This window comes from Ornithorhynchus anatinus, chromosome 12 (genome assembly GCF_004115215.2).
Source record: "Ornithorhynchus anatinus isolate Pmale09 chromosome 12, mOrnAna1.pri.v4, whole genome shotgun sequence".
Classification (NCBI taxonomy): Eukaryota; Metazoa; Chordata; class Mammalia; order Monotremata; family Ornithorhynchidae; genus Ornithorhynchus; species Ornithorhynchus anatinus.
Genome location: NC_041739.1, coordinates 39,738,525 through 39,757,133, shown reverse-complemented (window position 1 = coordinate 39,757,133; position 18,609 = coordinate 39,738,525). Strand labels below are relative to the sequence as shown.

The window sequence follows — 18,609 nt, the reverse complement described above, 5'->3', positions numbered from 1 at the left end:
AACTGAAGTGGTTACTTTGTGCTGAGCACTCTGCTAAGCACTCTGATTGAAGAAGAAACCTCCTGATCTAAACATATGAATTATAGATAGGAGGAAACGGAGAATAGAAAGACGCATATGTACATGAGGAGGCACTTAACTAGCAGAGTGGACTGTAAGTTGGTTGCGGGCAGGGAAAAAAAAATCTACTACTCTCCCGAGAGCGTAGACAGTGTTCTGCACACAGTAATCTCTCAATAAATACCTCTATACCACCACATATATGTCTGTATGTTAATGTCTGTCTCCCCCTCTAGACTGTAAGCTCACTGTGGGCAGGGAATGGGTCTGTTTATTGTTATATTGCACTCTTCCAAGCGCTTAATAAGTGCTCAATAAATACAGTCGAATGAATGAATGAATGAACACACAATGACCCACAGCACTTTTTAACATACAGGCATATACTCAATCAATGGTATTTACTGAGCACTTACTGTGTGCAGCGCACCGTACTAACTGCTTGGAAAAGCACAATATAATGGAGTTCGAGGGCTCCACGACGAGCTTATAGTTTACTCCACTAGTTAACCGCTTTTTCTTCTCAATTTCCTCCTATTTATCATTTATGTATTTAGATCGGGATGACTTTTTTTCTTATTAAAGTGCTTAGTGAAGCGCTCAGCACATAGTAAGTGCTCAGTAAATATCACTTGATTATTCTGTGTGTCTACCCCACTAGGTTGTAAACTCCTGGAGGGCAAGATTCAGATCTTCTAACTCTTTAGCATTTTCAGAGTCACTTAGCACACACTCTGCATACAGCAGATGATCAAACTATACTCTTAACTGATAGCTACTCTAACCATATTGCAATCAAGCTTATTGTGTGCTGCACTCTGTACTAAGCATTGGGGTGGATTCAAGTAAATGGGGCTGGACACAGTAACTGTCCCATGAGGGGCTCACAGTCTCAATCCCTATTTTACAGATGAGGTAGCTGAGACCCAGAGAAGTGAAGTGACTGGCCCAAGGTCACACAGCAGACGAGTGGCAGAACCGAGGCTGGAACCCATGACCTTCTGCCTCTCAGGCCCGTGCTCTATCCACTACACCATGTTGCTTCTCGGGAGGTAGTCATTCAATCTTATTTAGTGAGCACTTACTGTGTGCCACGCTGCTGTGTGACCTTGAGCGAATCATTTAACTTCTGTATGCTTCGGTTTCCTCATCTTTAAAATGGGGTTTAAGACACTGCACTCTATGTGGGTCAGGGACTGTGTCCAACCCGATTATCTCGTATCTATCCCAGGGCTTGGTACAGTGCCTGGCATATAAGTGTTTAACAAATTCCAGAATTATTATTATTGTTAGTTAAGCTTCTTTAAAGGAAATCAAGGGGAAACGAGGGTGGGGAGTAGAGGTGGAACAAGTGTCCTTGCAGGAATCTTGAATTTCCTCATGTCCAACGCCCTGATTTCCGACTCAAGACACCTTTAGGCTTTAACACGTTGGGGCAATGAAGCTTGTGCTTCGACCCTTAGGGGTTACGCGCTTCGTTTCCCCTCTGTCCACACTGCCTCCTCCTGCTGTCCGACCCCGAGACCGACTCTATCCCAAGTGGCTCCGGATCCATTTGGGGGGAATCTAATTCAGTGAGTAGGTGATCTTTTAATAAGGGCAAATAAAACTTACTCATCCGCATCGTTCAGATCATGTTTTCCATCAAGCTAGTAAACAGCTGCAGACGGGGTCTGCTTCCCATCAAAGTCTCTGTGTATAACACACTATACCTCTGCGATGCTGATGTTTCTCTGGTAAGTTTTCAAACCCTAACCATAGAAACAGATGACAACTACGTTTTATTAAAAAAAGAAACGTGCCTGAGCTGCCCTCCTAGAAAACCCAGGGCCGATCCAGAAACTCTACTCTGGGTCCCCAAAGTCTGCTGAATATCCGTGAGCTACATTTGTTGGCATTTTTATGAATTAAGAAACAATACATGCACGGAACAATATCGACCCAGAAGGAAAACACTTTCAGCAGAGTACTCCGCCAGAAAGGCAAGCCACGAAACCCAAGCCACCTTTCCCGTTGGGCTACGAGCAGTAAGGTTATAGTTTCTAATACGGTCTACAAACCGGAGCTAGGCAGAGATCGCAACTGTGTCACCTGGATTTCTCCGCTTCCGATGTCTGATATCTAACTTTCGGGTCTACGTTAAGCTCATTTTCAAGGAAACCTGAAAGGAAAACAATCTTTTCCCTCTGTTGTCTTCTCTCCTCTCCCCGTCAATAAAGGGTTGCATATTTGGCTCCCGGAAGCTTTCTTTAATCCCATCCTTCTCCATCTGCAGGAGGATCATTTTGTTCATTTCACTGACACAGGAGAGGCACATTGGCTTACTCGAACCCTGGCATGGGCGACTTTCAAAAGCCATTAGCCAAACATATGGCCCTCTCTCCTAAGTCTCTAAAATTTCTGTTCTGGACCCTGTCCGCCAAGCGGGATAATTACCCACTTTCCAGCAGCTTGGCAGAGCATCTGTAAAATGCCCCGAATGACTGTTCTTCCACGTAGTCCTCTAACAGATTGATTCTGTAATAACTCGGGTTGCCGCTGTAATTATCACTGTTCAGTGTGTCGTTTCCAAAGGGCTCTAGGATCGTAAAAACGGGAAAGCAGGGGAGACAGTGGTTTGACTTCCTGCTGAAAACGCAGTTTTATGCAGGCATGCACTCATTGGTATCTCCAATTATTAAAATTTACGGCTTAACGGCGATGGGCTCAATGATATTTCCCAAGTCCTTATGAAGCAGGGCAAGCGATTAGGTATCCACTTGAAAGGCAGCGGTATGACCTTTCCCGTCCCCTTCCTCCACCCATCGAGGGGCGGGGGAGGGCGGGAACGATACAGAAAGCTTCCTGTATCTATTCTTCCCAGCGAGTCGTGTCTCCAATTAAGACCTAACTCGGGAAAATTAACCGTGAAGAACTACGAGCCAGATGGCGGCCTGCTGTTTCGCGGCGGCTTCGGACAGATGGACAATCCCCAAATCATAGGCTTATGCGTCAACCTGAACCTAATAGAAGATTTCCTGCTGGTTTTACATCGGTCTTTGGTACAGGTGCAGAGGACTTGGATTTTTTTGGCAGCACTGGCTAGAACTGATCTATAAAACACAAGGGCAGCTTCTCGCTTTCCATAAACAGGTTAAGGAATTAATTACAATAGCATGCGCATCAACTCTACATATGGGATTAACTCTGCTATTGGAGACTAATGCAATCCAAATCTGTGGAAAAAGTCAAATAGTTTTCTACAAAGCTAATTTAGATGGATGGATCAGATAACACAACTTGGAACTGATCCTGTCAAAATCATTTCTACTATTAATGAGCCTTACAAAAAAGAAACAGACCTTGAGGGTTATATTCTGGAAAGTATGAGGAAGATATTGAATTATACTGGGCCTTCCAGAACATTGCTTGAAAAGAGAAAGACGGCTTGTAATCGAGTCACTGCTTTGTATTTGAACTCTAATGTTAGCTGGAGACAGAGCAGGAGAAGCAGTGCGGCCTAGTGGATAGAGACTGGGCCTGGGAGTCAGAAGGGCCTGGGTTCTAATCCCGCCTCTGCCCCTTGTCTGCCGCATGACTTTGGACAAGTCACTTAACTTCTCTGTCCCTCTGTTCCCTCATCTGTAAAATGGGGATTAAGACTTTGAGTCCTATGTGGGACAGGGACTGTGTCCAACCCAACTGCCTTGTATCTACCCCAGTACTTAGTACAGTAGCATAAGGTAGTGGATAGAGCGGGAGGCAGAAGGTCACGGATTCTAATCTCGACTCCCCCACTCGTCTGCTGTGTGACTTTGGGCAAGTCGCTTATCTTCTCTGTGCCTCAGTTACCTCATCTGTAAAATGGAGTTGGAGACCGCGAGCCCCACGTAGGACAGGGACCGTGTCCAACCTCATATGCTTGCAGCGCTGAGGTAGATACAAGTTAATTAAGTTGGGCACAGTCCAACTTGACATGGGGCTCACACTCTTTATTCCCATTTTACAGCTGAGGTGACTGAGGCCCAGAGAAGTGAAGTCACTTGTCCAAGGTCACACAGCAGGCACGTGGCAGAGCAGGGATTAGAACCCAGGTACTTCTGACTTCTGGGCCCGTGCCTTCACCTTTTGGATCGGTGCAGAAGAAAAGACTTCATCAATCCACAGGATTTACCCAACAACTACGGCCTGAGGGGCACGGCATTCAGTTCTTGGGAGAATACAGTTTGAGAAAGAGCAACAGAGTCTATCCTTAAGGAACATAAGCTATTCACAGACGTATGTTAAGTATAAACGGTAATCATTTACGAGTGCAAATTACCCTACCTCAAGAATGTTTAAAAGCGCTAAGGTGAGGAAACGGATTGTTGGTAAGAACTCCCGGAGGGACATGATCTGGTAAGGTGGAGCTTAAATCAGGGAAGGGGTTCCTGAGGAGGAGGGTTTTGACTTTGGGGACGCAGCCCGCATTAGAGCTCTGCCATAATTAATGCTGGAAATTCCAACTGTGAGAAGCTGAATTATTTGCTGGGGGAGCCCCAGAACAAGCTGGAAACAGAACCAAGCTCGGAAGTCTTATGCCATAATGGCACCTGGTTTCTCCAGCCTACTATATTACTATTTTAACTTCTTTTTGGTGCATCTCTGTGTCATCTAGAAGTGAAAATTCAGGAGCAGTTTTCTCCTCCAAATATCACGGAGCAGCTGCGTGGCCTAATAGATAGGACAGGGCCTGGGATTTAGGAAATCTGGATACTAAACTTGGCTCCGTCATTTACCTGCTGTGGGATCCTGGGCAAGCCACATAATCAATCTATCAATGAATGGTACTTATCGGGTGCTTGCTTTATGCACAGCACGGTACTAAGTGCTGGGGAAAATCCAACACTTAACTCCTCCGTAGCTCAGTTTCCTCATTCATAAAATAGGGATTCAATACCCGTTCTCCCTCTTCCTTAAACTGAGAGTCACACGTGGGGACAGACTGTGCGCGACATGATTATCTTGTTTCTACCCCTGTGCTTAGTACGGTGCTGGGCACATAAACGCTTAAGTAATACTCTAATTATAGTTATTATTAGGAAGATCTCTGATTGCTTGCAGGGTTTCCCAAGATTCTGCTTAATAAGATCTGTCTGCTTCCAACCCCTAGGACTCTACTAGTTTTCCAGGGACTGTCTTCTGGCATATTCATCAGCACATGGCAGGAATCTAGGAAATTTCTGACCCTCATAATAAAAGGTGTGACTTTCTCCTCACCAACATCATCTCTAGTCACCGTACAATCTCACCCACTCTGAAATCCCTCGATCTGACCACAACCTCCTCACCTGCCTCCTCTCCCACACACCTCCCCCCCGTAAATCTGTACCGTTCCCCCACAGGTACTGAACAGGTTTTGAACCCCCATTTGCAGATGAGAAAACTGAGGGCGAGAGAAGTAAACTAGCCCAAGGTCTCACAGCAGAAAATTGGCGGAGTCTGGATCGGAACCAGGTCCTCAGACTCCCAGGCCCATGCTCTTTCCACTAGGCTACGTTGCTTCTCCAGAGAGAATCAATCCATCCATCGTACTATTTGAGTGCTTAGGAGTACTGTATTAAGCGCTTAGGGGAGTAAGACACAGAACAACAAAATAACAAACACATTCCTTGCCCTCTACAGTCTAGAGGGGGAAAGAGACATTAATATAAATAGATTTACATAAGGACCGCGGGGCTGGGTGACGGAGGAGGGAGTGGGAAAAGAGAAAATTAGTCAGGGAAGGCCTCTTGGAAGAGATGTGCCTTCAATCGGGCTTTGAAGTTGGATAGAGTAACTATCGGACATGAAATGGGAGGGCGTTCCAGGCCGGAGGCAGGATGTGGGCAAGAGGTCGGTGGCGAGATAGATGAGGTCGAGGTACGGTGAGTAGGTTGGCATTAGAGGAGCCAAGTGTGTGGGCTGGGTTATAATAGGAGAGTAAATACATAATAATAATAAATAATGATGGTATTTAAGCGCTTACTGTGCCAATCACTGTTCCCCCAGTGCCACAGCACTTATAAACCTGTCTTTAAATGACATTATAAATGACATTATAAATTACTTATTCATATTAATGAATAAGTATGAATGAATTATGTAATGAATTAAGTATGAATGAACGTAATGAATGTAATGAATTAAGAATGAATGTAATGAATTAAGTAATGAATGAATTAATTAATTGAGAAGCAGCATGGCTCAGTGGAAAGAGCCCGGGCTTTGGAGTCAGAGGTCATGGGTTCGAATCCCAGCTCTGCCACTTGTCAGCTGTGTGACTGTGGGCAAGTCACTTAACTTCTCTGTGCCTCAGTTACTGCATCTGTAAAATGGGGATTAAGACTGTGAGCCCCACGTGGGACAACCTGATTCCCCTGTGTCTATCCCAGTGCTTAGAACAGTGGTCTGCACATAGTAAACGCTTAACAAATAACAACATTAATATTAATGTCCGTCTCCCCCTCTAGACTCTAAACTCATCATGGGCGGGGAATGTGTCTGCTAATTCTTTCGCTGCTGCGCTCTCCCAAGCACTTAGTTCGGGGTTCTGCACACAGTAAGCTCTCAAATGCAACCATTTGATTGACTGATTTGTATCTACTCCAGGATGTTGACCAGTGTCCCAGAGAAAGAGCTTAACAAATACCATAAAAAAGTGCCCCTCAGAGAAGCAGAAGTGTAATTCAGGGAATTAAAACTATCTTTGGCGTTCCAAACCATATCATTCCTGTAATAATAACAATACTAATAATACCAATAACGGTATTTGTTAAGTGCTTACTATGGGTCAGGCACTGTTCCGAGACCTGGGGTAGAGTCAATATAATCAGGTCGGTCCTGTCCCACAAAGATCTCCCAGTTGAAGTAAGAGGGTGAACGCTTATTGACTCCCCATTGTACAGTTGAGTTAACTGAGGCACAGAGAAGTTAAGTGACTTGCCCAAGATCACACAGGAGACAAGCGGAGGAGCCGGAATTAAAACCCAGGTCCTCTGCTTCCCAGGCCCGCAGTCTTTCCTCTACGCCGTGCCGCTTCTCGACATAAACAATTACCGAATGTTAAGGCTTCAACGAACCAAATAACAGAAAAGCCAGTCAGTTGTTGGCTTCTATCCCCGGGAGTCAATAAATACATTTAAAAAATGAAAAAATGATTGATTTCCTGGAAAAAAGCCTAAGACGACTATTCTTAAAATAATGAACATTTTAAGGGAAACAGGGAGAGGGGAAGAATCACTTTAGCATTTCCTCTTCCCAGCCTATTCCTACTAAAATGGAGAATTCAAACTTACACACGCCCTCGGCCCCCCACCTAAGAACTCATTTGTTAGCAGTTTGGAGAAGGCATACATTAGAATAGCTGAACACTGGAAAATGTTAACATTGAACTTGTACGGGCCTGTAAATTATACTTCCTAGAATACAAAGTTTGTAACTGGATTTTGTCATTAAACAACAGCCGAACTGCAGTTTTCAGTTAAAATACCGTCTCTTTTGCCAATTCTGGCCTCGTGTGTGTGTGTTTGTGATTGCCTTGATGTTGTACAGTACCTTCCAGGTTTCCTCTCTCGCAGTAAGTCTTCCAGATTCCTTTCACAGTGTTCGGCTACCACCACCAGTCTCTCTGATTAAAGAAAGGCAAATTTCATGTTAGAGTTAATACGGCCTTGTAAGAGCTCAGGAATAAGCTATGCAAAGAGTTGTTCCCTCGGACCAAACAGAGCTGTGCATGTTAATTAACACAATTACTCTATTGTTGTGCTTGTTTAATCATTCGATCGTATTTTTTGAGCGCTTTCTGTGTGCAGAGCATCGTACTAGGCGCTTGGAAAGTACGATTCGGCAATAGAGACAATCCCTACCCAACAACGGGCTCACAGTCTAGAAGGGGGTGACAGGCATCAAAACAAAACAAGTAGACAGGCACCACTGCCTTCAAAATAAACAGAACCATATATAAATGCACATCGTTAATAAAATAAATAGAGCAATAAATATGTACAAATATATACAAGTGCTGTGGGGAGGTGAAGGGGGTAGAGCAGAGGGAGGGAGTCGGGATGATGGGGAGGGGAGGAGGGGCAGAGGGAAAGGGAGGGCTCCGTTTGCTTTATCCCATATAGATAATACAACATTCCCCTCAATTAGTTTTAACGCTAAGAGAATTTTTCATGTTAACCTCTTCCTTAAAGAGGAGAGAGGCCTAGTGGATAAAGGATGGGCCTGGGTTCTAACCCCAGTTCTTCCACTTGTCTGCTGTGTGACCTTGGGCAAGTCACTTCACTTCTCTGTGCCTCAGTTACCTCATCTATAATGTGGGGATTATGACTGCAAGCCCCAGATGGGACCGGAACTCAGTGATTCCTCTCAGGGTTGCATCTGGAGAGTTTCCAATCCTCTACCCACCTCCGCTACGGGAGGGAGAGTCAAGCAGAGGCCTGTCCGTTCCATTCCTAGCTTGACCCGTGGCTAGTGAGTGGAAAGCCTCGATTGAATGAATGAATGAATGTAGTGAATAATGTTGGTATTAAGCGCTTACTATGTGCCAAGCACCGGGGTAGATACAAGGTAATCAGGTTGTCCCACATGGGGCTCATGGTCTCCATCCCCATTTTACAGATGAGGCAACTGAGGCACAGAGAAGTGAAGTGATTTGCCTAAGGTCACACAGCTGACAAGTGACAGAGCAGGGATTAGAACCCACGACCTCTGTCTCCCAAGCCCGAGCTCTTTCAGATCAATCATATTTACTTACTGAGCACTTACTTCCTGGGTGCAGAGAACTGTACTAAGCACTTGAGAGAGAGCAATATAACAGAGTTGGCAGACATGGTCCGTACAGATCCGAGTGCGTAGGCGAGACAGAAGGGGGGGGATGAAGACCTTGCGGGATATCTTGAGTTTAGGAGGGTTTCGAAGGTCGGGGGGGAGTGGCGGACTTTTGGAAGTGAGAGTGGCTCACTGGAAAGAGCACGGGCTTTGGAGTCAGAGGTCATGGGTTCGAAGCCCGGCTCTACCACTTGTCAGCTGTGTGACTTTGGGCAAGTCACTTAACTTCTCGGTGCCTCAGTTACCTCATCTGTAAAATGGGGATTAAGACTGTGAGCCCCACGTGGGACAACCTGATTCCCCTGTGTCTACCCCAGCGCTTAGAACAGTGCTCGGCACATAGTAAGCGCTTAACAAATACCAACATTATTATTATTATTATTAAGTGAAGGGGAATGGTGTTCTAAGGCCGGGGGTCGGGGGGGACGTAGGTGAAGGTGGTGGGATAGAAGATGAGTTGGAGGGAGAGCAAGAAAAGTGCACATTAAAGGATCAAATTGTGCGAGCTGGGCTGGAGTCGGAAATCAGCAAGATAAGGTAGGAGGGGGTGAGCAGATTAAAGCCGAGGGTCAGGAAGTTCTGTTGGATGTCCTGTGTTTGAGGCGAGGCTGAGATTCCTGGCACTGCCCACACCCCCTCAATTCACCCCTTCCCTCACCGAGCACCCCACGTTCCAGCTGAGGATGGGGGACGAAGATATGGGGGTAAAAGATAATGGGGTGCAAGACGTCATTTAGATATCGTTAAGAGAAACGGTGTGGCTTAGTGGAAGGAGCATGGGCTTGGGAGCCCGAGGAGGTGGGTTCTAATCCTGGTCTCACCACTTATCAGCTATGTGACTTTGGGTAAGTCACTCAACTTCTCTGGGTCTCAGTTACCTCAGCTGCAAAATGGGGATTAAGACTGTGGTTACCTCATATGTACCCCAGCGCTTAGAACAGTGCACGGCATATAGTAAGAGCTTAACAAATACCACAATTAATTAATTATCACTTAATTTCGGCCAGTAACCCCCACTCTCAGATACTGAGAACCTGCAGAGTTGAAGGGCGATGTTGAATAGGGCCTCCCGTTATGGAGGTTGAAACTTACCCCCTATTTCACTTGCCCCCATTCTACATGTTTGGAAACTGTAAGCTCCCCAGTACAAGGGAAGAATTGCTCCCTTTAATAATAATAAGTATGGTATTCGCTAAGCGCTTACGGTGTGCCAAGCCCTGTACTAAGCACTGGGGTGGACCCAAGCAAATCAGGTTGGACACAGTCGCCGTCCCACGTGGGGCTCACAGACCTGTAATTTTATTTATTTATATTAATGGCTGTCTCCCGGTCTAGACTATAAGCTCACTGTGGGCTGTTATATTGCGGTTCTCTACTCTCCCAAGTGCTTAATACAGTGCTCTGCCCACGGTAAGTGCTCAATAAATACATCTGACCGACTAGATTGTAAGCTCTCTGTGGGCGAGGATCATGTCTACCCACTCTATTATATCCTCCCAGGCACTTAACTACAGGGCTCTGCACACAGAAAGCATTCAGTGCACGCCACCGACTTCCTAACGTAACAAGCATCCGTAAAACACTTTTTCGGGATTTTACGACTTCTTTCATTATCGCTGTATTAACTTCATCTGAGCACTCACTGAGTAAGGAGCTCTGTACCCATTAGACTGTTAAGACTGTAACTCTTCCTTTTATTGTGCTCTCTGAAGGGCATCATAGATGAAATTGTCCTTAGCTTTTTAGGTAACACTTTAAGGTGTGCAGAGCAGGTGCTCTATAAATACCAACTCTGCTCTCCGACCTCTTTGCTTAAAGCACCTGAACTCCTAGGAAGAAAGGAGATAAATTGAACCCAGCTTTTAGAAGCAGAATAAGTTGCCGTATTTTGAAAACTCATTGACTTCATTTATTAAAGGGTTCATTTCCCTCACATTTCCTTTTATTAGACTGGCTTACTTATTCCAAGGGCAGAGGTTATTTTATCAAAATGAAGAGTTTTTTATCTGCTGAGGAAAGACCAGCATCTTGAATCCGTTTCGGATCTTATAAAAAACATTAAAAAAAACCCAGCTACAGCCTGAATTCTGAGCTAACCTTACAAGTGAGATCACAAAGTTACTAAAACCAACCACATGTGAATCCTAATTCTAGGTGAGAGGGAGATTTAAAAAATAAAATGCACGATATGTTCAACCCCTCAATATCCTGCACTTCAAGAACCACATTGCAGGTGGTAAATTTGGTGTCAAAATCCAAACTGCTTTTGTGATCATGAACTGGGTAACCCAAGTGAGAATCATTACACTGTAGCGCTGAGAAACGTGCATAGTTCACTAAAGGGATGGTTTCAGAAATTTTCCAACAGCATACAACTGAAATGATTAAAGCATATAACTGCACACTCCATGGCAGCACTTCCCTCAGGCAAAAGGTAACATAATTTAAGTGGCATTTAATAATAATAATAATGTTGGTACTTGTTAAGCACTTTCTATGTGCAGAGCACTATTCTAAGCGCTGGGGTAGATAAAGGATCATCAGGTTGTCCCACATGAGGCTCACAGTTAATCCCCATTTTACAGATGAGGTAACGGAGGCACAGAAAAGTTAAGTGACTTGCCCACAGTCACACAGCTGACAAGTGTCAGCATCTTGAGTTACTGCAGGGAATACCGAGAGAGTCAAAAAGGGTGGGGGGCATTGGAGAGCAGCAGGGGATAATCTGGGGAGATCGTCTCTGATGATTTCAATTGTGTCCATGAAGGATGTAACCAGGTCATTAAGGGAAAGAGATGCAGGGAGGACAGGAGGCTTGAGGAGGGAGGGAATTAAATGTCTCAAACAGGTGGCGGAGGCAGTGAGGGTGAGAGAGAATTGGGAAGGAGAAGTATTGTTGTCAGGCAGTGGAGAGGGCCCAAATGAAGCAGATAAGAATGAATCTAAGGTGGACAAGGTCAGACGACTATCTGGATTTCCGCCAACGGCGCTCCACAGCTCAGGAAGAGCTGTATTGTGGCGGTGATCCAGGGTTGCAAGTTAGCCGTACGAGTCCGGTGGAGGGAAGGGGAGCCAGGGAGTAGAGTTCGGTGGAGAAGGTGGTGTTCAGCGTGGCGATTGGTGTGTCAGGAGAAGGTAGACAGGTATAGAGACCAGATGGGGTAGGGTGGCGGTAGAATATTGGAGGGGGGTCACAAGAACGGACGTCTGTGTTGGGGGGGGGAGAAAAAGACAGATTTGTAGAGTGTGGGGGAGAGTGGAGGGGAAAGACAGCAGGTGACGAAGTAGTGGTCTGATAGAGGAATTTCAATATTGGTGAGGGTGGAGATTATATGAACAGGTGTGCCCCCAGGTAGGGGAGTGAGTGAGGCAGGGTGGATCAGGTGGTCACTGGAGTAGAGGAGTGAAGGGGGTGGACAATGGAAGGATCACTGGAGGTATCCACATGGATGCTGAAGTCTCCAAGGAGCGATATGGGGATGGAGAATGAAAGAACGAAAACAAGAAAGGGATCGAGATGGTTAAGGAAGAAGGACAAAGGGCCTGGGGGCACAGTAGTAGCGATTACTAGTTGGAGAGGGTGGTGAAGGTGATCAATATGGGCTTCAAGGAAACTTCAACTCCTCAAAATAGTGTAATGTCACCATTTCCCCCTCTAGCAGCATCAGACTCTAATTATTAGCAGCATTGACGCATTCCGTTTCCATCAGAAGAAACTCAACTGACCGTTCAAACAATCAATGAAGTTACTGAGCGCTTAACATGTGCACAGCACTGTATCGAGCAACTGGGAGAGTACAATACAGCAGAATTAGCAGACAAGCATCACCCTCTCCATTTTGCAGAGAAGACAACAAGAAATATGATGTACTGGGGAAAAACTTGGACGAGTCAACAGTGGGCCCCTCGATTAAACCAGTTCTCAGATGCTCAGAATCCAGATGATAACAACAATAATAATAATAATAGTGGTATTTGTTAAGCACTTATTATGTGCCAAGCACTAGTCTACGCACTCAGGTAAATATAAGGTAATCACAAGTCTCTGTCATTCATTCGTTCATTCAATAATATTTATTGAGCGCTTACTATGTGCAGAGCACTGTACTAAGTGCTTGGAATGGACAATTGAGCCCCATGTGAGTTGGTATTTGTTAAGCGCTTACTATGTGCCGAGCACTGTTCTAAGCGCTGGGGTAGATACAGGGTAATCAGGTTGTCCCTCGTGAGCCTCACAGTCTTAATCCCCATTATACAGATGATGTAACTGAGGCACAGAGAAGTTAAGTGACTTGCCCATGTGTCTCACATGGGGCTCACAGCCTTAATCCCTTTTTTACAGATGAGGGAACTGGGGCCCAGAGAAGTGAAGTGACTTGCCCAAGGTCGCACAGCAGACAAGTGGCGGAGCCGGGATTAGAACCTGTGGCCTTCTGAGTCCTAGACCTGGGCTCTATCCCTTACGCGATGCTGCTTCTGCAGATTTCCAAAGGCGATTTTCTTTGAAGACAGGGAAGTAAAGATTAAGACTCACATATGCACAGAACTGTTCGATGGGGTGTCGCGACAACATCTCGCTTACCGTGTTTGCCTCTAGAAATGTCCACATACTGACAAAGTCTTGGGTGGGTGACGGTCTTGAGGATTTGAAAACGCCCGAGGATTTTGATGGAATTTGGCGTAAGAGGAAGGCCATTGCTCCCACACACATCATGAGGCAGAGCTGAGGCAAAGAATGTAAAGGCGCCAATTTCAGCATTTTTCAGGGGAAACATCTTTTTTCTCTTCAAGGGTTCTCCACTTAGAAGCAGCAGTCCTGAAAGACAAAAGATACAAAAATAGATGTTAAACAAAAACTCCATTACTTTATCTTTCAGCTTCTTAATAATAGTAATAATAATAATGATGACGATGATGAGATTTGTTAAGCGCTTACTACATGCGAAACACTGTTCTAAGCGCTGGGGGAGATACAATAATGTTGGTATTTGTTAAGCGCTTACTATGTGCCAAGCACTGTCCTAAGCCCTGGGGTAGATCCAGGGTAATCAGGTTGTCCCTCATGAGGCTCACAGTTTTAATCCCCATTTGACAGATGAGGGAACTGAGGCCCAGTTACAATGTGATGAGGTTGTCCCACGTGGGGCTCACGGTTTTAATCCCCATTTTACAGAAGAGGTAACTGAGGCACAGAGAAGTTAAGTGACTTGCCCAAAGTCACACAGATAAGATTTGGAGCCGGGATTAGAACCCATGACCTCTGACTCCCCAGCCTGGGCTCTTTCCCCTGAGCCACGTTGCTTCTGCCAACATGCTGCTTCTGCTTCTTCCCAAACCACCTAGAATCTTTGGACATCAATCACACACAATAAAGGATGGGGAAAGGCAAACGGAAGCTTCAATTACAACCTGGCTTAGTGTTTTCATTAGGTTTTTACAGAGGAATTCTGCCAGACAGGGTCCCTAAGGCTCGTTTCTTCCGACGATGGGCTATGAAGCAAAGACCTCAAGTTCCCCAATTATCCTTTTCATACTCAGAGACAGTGGGGCAGTATAACTTTAATCAGTCCATCGATCATTTATTGAGCGCTTAACGTGTACAATGCACTGTACTAAATGAAGGAAGTCTGTGAGAAGCAAATGAACCAGCCAACACAGCAGAGAAAAGAGGCCTTCAAGTATTTTAATTTTATGAATAAATTCGACATTGATGCATACAATACAGATTGATTTGTTTGTTTCAGGGTGGGTACATGGTACTAGAAATAGAGCTGAGAGGCAAGAGATCATTAGCAAAAGCTTCAAAAGAGAGAAACTCTATGAAATGATAAAAGCATGAAATGACTGCATTTCTCCCTTGGCAATCACCAGCTGACTTAGGATTTGGGAAAAAGGTCAGAAGTTTGAAACAGAAAAGGAAAAGATATTAGAGGAGATTGGATGATTCTAAAATGACAAGAAAAGCTGAGGGATGACAGGCATTCTCATAGTGTTCTAAAGTTTTTTAAAAAAGATTAGACAGTTGAGATATTCAGTGGAATATGGGGATTAAATACCTGTTCTCCCTCCTACTTAAGACTTTGAACTCCATAAGTGACAGGGACTGCGTCCAAATTAATTAACTTGCACCTACCCCAGCAATCAGAACAGTGTCTGACATATAGTAAGTGTTTAACAAATACGATTAAAAAAACCATTGAGAGACGAAAAGTATTACAGGGTAATTGGTATCAAGTACAAGGAGGTCAAAATGAAAAAAAAAGGGATGAATCTCCAGAGATCTAAAAAAGATTACAACTTCCAAGTGAGTGGGGGGCAAAAAAAAGGAAGTTCTGGACAACAAAAATCTAGAAAGGAACTGGATACGGGAAAAGTAAATGAGTCTATTTCCACACAGGGCTGTGGTTTAGGCGGGAAGGCTAAGACACTTTAAGACACATTAAGATGAATTAGCGGGAAAAACTGATGTAATTGATTTTGATTTCTGAGCAGAAATCTGAATGCTAAAAATATGAAAATGTCAATAGTTATAAAGGTTTGGGAAAGTTGGGAAAGTCTGCCTTTAACAGGAGAAATGTTCCAACAGGATGCAAGTCATCTATGAGACCAATCGATCAATCGATAATATTTATTGGGGATCCACTATGTGCAGACCCTTGAACTAGGCAGATGGGAGAGTTCAACAGCGAGAGACGACCCAAGCCTTACCCGCACAGGGCTTACTCTCTAACGGGAAAGACAGGCACAAAGGAACTTAGAAATAGGTGGAGGAAATATGTCAACGGTAGAATACGTAAATCATTAAGGGAAAGAGTGTTTTGGGTGGCCTAGGATCAGCTGAGGCGTTAGTAGAGACAGGAAGGCCTGAGGAAAAGAAAAAACTAAGCCGGGAACAGCAGCAGAAAACAGGACATAGGACAGATTCTCAATAAACAACTTGTTCCCGAAAATACAGGGGATTTGTTTCTCGGTGAACAAGCACGAGATCCTGCTTATGAGTCCTTGATTTTTCAAGGCTTTATGTAGCATGACAAAGACCCTCACACAAAGAAAGAGGATGTTTTAGATAATCATCAAATTATTGCAGTGTTTCTTCTCTTTTTAAACATAAATAGCACAATTATAAGCTCTTAAGAAATCAACTTTTAATTTTAGTTTCCTTTCTTTTTTACTACCAGTAAACAAAAGTTCAATGAAAAACAACGGCTTAAGTAAGATTTTCAAGTTTTATAAAAGTCTTCAGGATTCAAACATTTTAATGCTTTGGGTTTTTATGCTCCTTGCAACTCACTTTCCTTATGGGGCTCCAGTCTGCCTGCAAAGTATTTAATTTTTTAAAGAATATGTATACCCACAACAAAAGTGTTCATTCTCCAATGAAGAGCCATTAATGATTTTTCTTTCCCCTTTGACCTATCTCCTGGCGTTAATCGCTTCCAGGAACAGCTAAATACCAGGTGGGGAAAAAAAAAATTCAGCTGCAAATATGTCATTATTCTATCACTAGGCACTGTCCTAAGAAGAGTACGAGAGGATTAAGACATTTCTCCCTTCCCTCAAGAGGGCTTACAATTTATCTTTATCTGACAGGGACTCAGTGGGCGAATATGATAATAATAATTGTGGTATTTAAGCGCCGGAGTGGATACAAGCTATCATCCTATCCCGACTGGACGACTGCAACAGCCTCCTTGCTGACCTCCCAACCTCCCGCCTCTGCCCGCTCCAGGCCATACTTCACTCCGCTCCCCGGATTATCTTTCTACAGAAACACTCAAGACACGTCACCCCCCTCCCCCAAAATCTCCAGTGGCTGCCTATCCACCTCCATATCACAAAAACCCCTCACCATTTGCTTTAAAGCTGTCCATCCCCCTGCCCGTTCCTACCTCACCTCCCTTTTCTCCTTCTACATCCCAACCCACACGCTTTGCTCCTCTAACGCCGCTATCCTTCTCCCCGGGCCTCCGTTGTCGCCCGTCTCGCCGCCGACCCCCGGTCCGCCTCCTGCCTCTGGCCTGGAACGCCCTCCCTCCGCAAATCCCCCCCTTCAAAGCCTTACTGAAAGCCCACCTCCTCCAAGAGGCCTTCCCAGACTAAACCCCACTTTTCCTCATCTCCTAATCCCTTCTGCATCACTCTGACTTGCTCTCTCTGCTCTTCCCCCCTCCCCACAGCACTTATGCACATATCTGTAATTTTATGTATTTATCCGTTCAACGCTATCTATCGAGCGCTTACCGTGTGCAGAACACTGTACTAAGCGCTTGGAAAGTCCAACTGGGCAGCAGATAGAGACGATCCCTGGCCACGACGGGCTCGCCGTCTAGTTGTCCGTTTCCTCGGATTGATGTCCGTCCTCTAGACTGGGAGCTCGCTGCGGGCAGGGACTATGTTGCGGAATCGTACCTTCCCAAGCACAGTGCTCCGCACACAGTAAGTGCTCAGTATCCCAGCTCTGCCACTTGTCAGCTGTGTGACTGTGGGCAAGTCACTTAACTTCTCTGTGCCTCAGTTCCCTCATCTGTAAAATGGGGATTAAGACTGTGAGCCCCACGTGGGACAACCTGATTCCCCTGTGTTTACCCCAGCGCTTAGAACAGTGCTCTGCACATAGTAAGCGCTTAACAAATACCAACATTATTATTAAATATGACTGAATGAATGCAAATTGAAGCCCACAGGGGTAATCTCCCTAAAAGAGAAGCAGCGTGGCTCAGTGGAAAGAGCCCGGGCCTCGGAGTCAGAGGCATGGGTTCGACTCCCGGCTCTGCCACTTGTCAGCTGTGTGACTGTGGGCGAGTCACTTCGCTTCTCTGGGCCTCAGTTACCTCATCTGTAAAATGGGGATTAACCGTGAGCCTCACGGGGGACAACCTGATGACCCTGCATCTCCCCCAGCACTTAGAACAGTCCTCTGCACATAGTAAGCGCTTAACAAATACCAACATTATTAAACTCTCCCATACTCCTCTCCACTCCCCACCTCAACTTCCATCCTTCCCAGCAGTGTCTCCACAGATCTCCTGCCTTCTCTCAAAATCCACTCCGACCCCCCGACCCCATTCCTTCGCCCCTTATCGAAACAGCGGCTCGAAGCAGCGTGGCTCGGTGGAAAGAGCCCGGGCTTGGGAGTCAGAGGTCATGGGTTCGAATCCCAGCTCTGCCACTTGTCAGCTGTGTGACCTTGGGCAAGTCATTTCACTTCTCTGGGCTTCCGTGACCTCATCTGGAAAATGGGGATGAAGACCGTGAGCCCCACGTGGGACAACCTGATGACCCTGTATCTCCCCCGGCGCTTAGAACAGCGCTCTGCACAGAGTAAGCGCTTAACAAATACCAACATTGTTATTATCACCCCAGCGCTTAGAATAGTGCTCTGCACAGAGTAAGCGCTTAACAGATACCAACATTATTATTATTATTGTGTCTCCTCCAGCGCTTAGAACAGTGCTTGGCACATCGTAAGTGCTAAACAAGTACCATAAGTATTCGAATTCCTATTATTAAGTGTCAAGCACTGTATGAGGCCCTGGAGTAGATGAAAGTGGGGTTCCAGTCTAAGTAGCAGGAAAAACCGGTGTTTCATCCCATTCACTAATGTTTTCACCCTACAACTTTTCTGAAAGTTCCCAAGATCCTTCACGACTTGTATCATGTGCGTACTAAGAACGGCGTTTGGCACATAGTAAAGCGCTTAACAAACGCCATCAAAAT

The 18,609-nt window shown here is 45.3% G+C and overlaps 1 protein-coding gene across 2 annotated transcripts in view; it reads right to left on the bottom strand.

Moving 5' to 3' along the window:
* Positions 1-18,609, bottom strand: part of TBCK (TBC1 domain containing kinase) — a 229,226-nt gene that overhangs the window by 207,814 nt on the left and 2,803 nt on the right. For both annotated transcript variants that reach the window (XM_029076457.1, XM_029076458.2), the window contains exons 2-3: positions 13,475-13,708; positions 7,615-7,687 (exon numbers count right to left, since the gene is read on the bottom strand). In XM_029076457.1, coding sequence (XP_028932290.1) covers positions 7,615-7,687; positions 13,475-13,667 — 266 coding nt within the window. In that variant the 5' untranslated portion in view covers positions 13,668-13,708. The remainder of the gene's footprint in view (positions 1-7,614; positions 7,688-13,474; positions 13,709-18,609) is intronic.